Source organism: Etheostoma spectabile, chromosome 6, assembly GCF_008692095.1.
Source record: "Etheostoma spectabile isolate EspeVRDwgs_2016 chromosome 6, UIUC_Espe_1.0, whole genome shotgun sequence".
Lineage (NCBI taxonomy): Eukaryota > Metazoa > Chordata > Actinopteri > Perciformes > Percidae > Etheostoma > Etheostoma spectabile.
The window spans coordinates 20,714,624-20,719,677 of record NC_045738.1 but is presented as its reverse complement, the minus strand read 5'-3'; the positions used below and the strand labels follow the sequence as shown (position 1 = coordinate 20,719,677).

Here is a 5,054-nt window from a genome sequence, read left to right as displayed (position 1 = left end):
CAACCTTTTGTACAAAACTAAAGTAACGATATAATTTTTTATTATAGTGACCGTGGATAGACATGAAAGGGGAGAGGGATGGGGGGATGACACGCAGCAAAAGGCCGCAAGTTGGATTCGAACCCCAGCCGTTGCAGGATTCAGCCAACATGGGGCAAAAGCTCTTATTGGGTGAACTAGGTTTGTTCAACGTTACGTTTGTACGAGGCAAAACTCTACAACAGCTCAATCATGTCACTGATGTGAACATTAAATGTTACTTACTCCTCTTCATCACCTATGGGACATAAGGCTGTAAAGAGATCTCTCAATCACATTTTTTAATTGCCAACATGCTGCACATTTCCCAATGAAAGGTGCATCTGATCTACCAGCTCCTCTTCTTAAGGACAGCACTGTTGTTGCCAATTTGGTTTTTGTTTGTGGTGTGACTGTTTCACTTCTAGTCTCTAATCTTTTCAGATTAATTTAAATAAAGGTTGATCAATCACATAATCATTTTAAAAACTGTTTCTGTGTTATTTGTTTCAAAAGTCAACAATAGATAACGCATTAAAATCTAGAGTGTTCATGTAATTTCATACATTAGCAGTGAAATTATTTAATGCATAATAATCGTGAAACCGTGATTTATTTATTTATTTTTTCAAACTATAATTGTACCAACAAATGTATAATGGTTGCATCCCTACACCTATCTCCACAGTGCTGTGGAGTAAGGTCAGGCTACACCACAGATACATTCTGAGATTGGAGGAAAATAAATTCTAGGTTGGTTGGATTTCTTTAAGCCAATCACAATCCTCTTTGACGGTGCTAAGCTCCAGAAGCAGAAACAGTGGCTCTGCAAAAATGGTCTCAGGAAGGAACTTGTTTTAGTGGAATATCTGCGCCCCGCTAAAGAAAACACTGCATACATTATAAGTGAAGTTAGGTCTGGCAATGTGAGACTAACATGTTAGATTTTGCTATAGGTTGGCCTCTGTGGCATGCATTTGTGTGGTTAAATCAATTCAGATTGTGTCTCCTGTTTTTCTTGCTTCCCCAGGTGCCAATTACTTTTCTGCCCAGGGACAGAGGAGACTATGCCCAGTTCTGGGACTTGGAATGTCACCCTGTGTTTGAGCCCCACCAGAAAACCAGAATCCGCTTCCAACTCTCTGGCACTGTGAGGACTCATTTATTAGTTTTGTGGGATTCAAAGACCCTAGTACTTACATAGGTGCTTCTGGAGTGAAGGAGTTACAGTGGAAAAGACTATGATAATATTTTATGTCAAAAGTTTGTGTGTGTGTGTGTGTGTGTGTGTGTGTGTGTGTGTGTGTGTGTGTGTGTGTGTGTGTGTGTGTGTGTGTGTGTGTGTGTGTGTGTGTGTGTGTGTGTGTGTGTGTGTGTGTGTGTGTGTGTGTGTGTGTGTGTGTGTGTGTGTGTGTGTGTGTGTGTGTGTGTGAAGGGAATAAATTCTGGACCAGTGGAACGACCACAGGAAGGAGACTGCTCTCTGGTGAAGACTGAGGCCACAGTCAAGACCAGGAAGAGAGCTGATTCCTCAGCAGGCAAGACCAGGTGTGACCTGCTTAGCTAAAACTTAACAAGCATATGGCCCATACCATAATCTCTATAGTAATGCATATCAGCCAGTTTAGGAGATGTCAGAATTACAGTACAATGATTTAAGGTACTTATCCTGGACCACAGAACAGTCTGCCTTTTTACATGCACACCAATATTTCACTATTATTCAGAATATGACAATATTCCGACTTTGCCACAGGTCATCTAAACATCTATATTGCCGTTGGATATTCCGAAGAAGGCCTTTTTTTTCAAATTAGCATTTTCCAATTAAGATGTGGGTTTTAGAGACATTCTTTGGACAGATTACAGCCTCTTCTAAAATTTCCTTTGGGCTGAAAAAAGTATTTATCTGTCTATCTTGCCTGTTTACGGCTTACCGTCAGCTGGAGAGTCGATAAGCAGAAGAAACAGAGCAATTTAAAAAAAATTATCAAAGAATAGATATCAATAGGTTTTGCAAGGCTACATGTGAACGGGAATATTAGTGGAAAACTTAGCCATGTAAACAGCTTAGTCGGAATATTGTCTTTTTCGTAATTAGGACAAAAAACAGAATATTATGTGCATATAAACGTAGTCACCGTTTCCTTTCAACTCCCTACTAGGGATAATACAAGACAGAAATGGATGGTAATTTGTTGTATATTGGTTAGCTCAGTCTTTATGAGGGGAAAAGATTCAAGCATCCAGTACTCTACACATTAGTCATTTATGTATTGATTTCAAAAATGATCATGATTTACTCATAAGAGACTCAGAAACTCAATATAATAACTGAGTTTAATGTAAGTTTTCAAGAATGTGTCTCATATTTAAGTGTTGATTGTGTAACAGTTATGCATTCTGCTTAAACATCCACAATTTAAAATTCTCAGTCAGGAGGAGGCTGTGCGGAGAGGTGTGTATTCACCACAAGATCTATACACCTTCCCAGCCACACGAGTGGGTGAATCCAGCACTCTGAAGGTTAACATCCGTAACAACTCGTCTGATACCCATGAGGTAAGGCATGCCTTATTTATATGAAGACATTGGAAGGTAAATTGTTTACTTTCTCACTTACTGCAGCAAAAACTAAAACACAGTATATACAGTTGTGTTCAGAACAATAGCAGTGTGTTTAAAAAAAGTGAATAGTGCTCAATATCCTTATAAGAATAACTTTTAATTTCATAATATTAATGCATTGGGAACACTGCAAATTCAATTGCAAATCAAAACATGACCAAAATTGATCAAGTGTGTGTTATACCTTTACAGAAAGTGAAGAAAAATAAATATTAGGGTGTTCAAAAAAATAGCAGTATTTGCGTTTTTCTTTACAAACTCAAACCTGTGAACAGGTATTCCAGCCCAGGACGATTGAACTACATTCCACAATTCCTCTGCTTTACTGGGTTTTGCCTCAGAAACAGCATTTTTGATGTCACCCCACAAGTGTTCTATGGGATTGAGGTCCGGGGATTGGGCTGGCCACTCCATAACATCTATCTTGTTTATCTGGAACCAAGGCTTTGTTCGCTTACTGGTGTGGTTTGGGTCATTGTCTTATTGAAAGACTGATTCAAAGGCATTTCCTCTTCAGCATAAGACAACATGACCTATGAAGTAGTTTGATGTGTTGAAACGGATCTATGATCCCTGGTATGCGATAAATAGGCTCAACACCACAGAAAGAGAAATATCCCTTAACATCATTTTTGTGCCACCATGCTTTACTGTCTTCACATTTTAGTGTGGCTTGAATTCAGTGCACGGGGGTTGTCGGACAAACTGTCTGCAGCTCCTAGACCCAAGAAGAACAATTTTGCTCTCATCAGTCCACATAATGTTGTGCTATTTCTCCTTTGGCGAATCAATATGTCCTTTGTCAAATTTCAACCTATTCAGTACATTACTTTTTTTCAGCAACAGGACTTTACGGGGGCTTCTAGCTGATAGCTTTGCTTAAAGTACTCGGACCTGATGCCGGATTTCTGCGGTATGACTATTTTAGAAAAATAAATAAATTAAAAAGTCCACATGGGATTTGTTTTTAATGCGCTAGGTTTAACCAGTCATTGAAATTTTGAAATTCCACCTACCAATGAAGAGTTCTAAAGAGTGTGTGTGCGTGCGTGCGTGTGCGCACGCGCGCTCTCGCTCTCCATGGTAACGCGGCTAACAAATTATGCATACACAATGCACCACCAGAGAATCTCATCTAAACTTCACATTGTTTCACCAATATAAGTTGTACCACAGCTCAACACACATCCAGATGTTCCCAATAAATTGTAGTTGATCAACAGGTATGTTTTATTAATGTAGGTTGAATAATCCATGTAGGAGAAACAAAAGGAAATCTTTATCTGTGTGCCAGTTGATTTACAGTTGAGTGGATCTTGAATGAATGTCTGAATCTCTGCACCTTATGGTAACATTTGTTTGCCTCTAAAATCTTTAACTGTAAGATTAAGATTCTAAATAAGATTCTACAAGACATTTTCACTTATATCCAATGTTTAGATATGTTGTGGTAGTTATGCAAATTAGCACATACATTATTATGCACCGTTAGCTCATGTTACCAAACAATTAAAAAAAACTTGCAATATATTTTTTGTTTCTTAATGTAAGTAATCAACTCAGTAATATTCATGGTGATATCTAAAGGTTAAAATGTTAGCTTATATACATGAGAAAAAGAATGAATTGGCGTACAAATAGGCTATTTAGGTCTTTTTTGAAACTCATTCTGACCCGAAATGAAATCATTTGCCATCTAAATGTTTTTTTATTCATCAAATGCTCTGTGAATATTGGTAGTTGTTTACTACTATGCTCTTAATGATAAAAATAAATTTGAAGTAAATTGATTGATTGAATTATGGGTGTTTTACTGAATTTAATACTCCTATTGTCTGGGGTCAAAAAGACCTCGCAGCACAAAGTGGTTCGATGGAGCAAATAGTCCCACCGTACTGCTCGTCAAAACATTTTTGATCATGGATATTTGATGTGTGGGGTCAAGCTAGGGCTGCACAATTAATCGAATTTTAATCGCGATCACGATTTTGACTTCCCACGATCAAATTTGCGTGATCGAGCGATTATTTTTTTTTAAAGCGTCATTTCATAGAACGCTCCGGGTTTTTTGCATAGCCCTGTCTGCTCATGTGCCAGTCTGTTGTTCCCTGCACCGTGCAGCTTAGTTTCTAGATGTAGACAGTCCCAGAGGACAGAGTAACGGGAGGAAAACTCAACAGATAGCAGTCGGTTATACGTCGGTCTCAAGGTTTACCAGTTTGCCAGTAAACGCAACATTTTGTCCCGTCTGTTGTTTTCAGACAACAGCAGTGACCAGTGCTAGTCGCTAGTAGCGTCTGTTAGCTGTTAGCTCCTCTAGGATGCACCGGCGCTAATGTCCTTGCATCCGCTGCAATGCTGTTTATATGGATATGGTTTCATTTTGCGTTACATTACCCATTTGTTCT

At 38.6% G+C, this 5,054-nt stretch overlaps 1 protein-coding gene across 6 annotated transcripts in view; it reads left to right on the top strand.

Moving 5' to 3' along the window:
- Positions 1-5,054, top strand: part of cep192 (centrosomal protein 192) — a 132,487-nt gene that overhangs the window by 122,777 nt on the left and 4,656 nt on the right. For all 6 annotated transcript variants that reach the window (XM_032518238.1, XM_032518235.1, XM_032518234.1 and 3 more), the window contains 3 exons: positions 1,049-1,168; positions 1,454-1,566; positions 2,454-2,580. In XM_032518238.1, the coding sequence (XP_032374129.1) occupies positions 1,049-1,168; positions 1,454-1,566; positions 2,454-2,580 (360 nt within the window). The remainder of the gene's footprint in view (positions 1-1,048; positions 1,169-1,453; positions 1,567-2,453; positions 2,581-5,054) is intronic.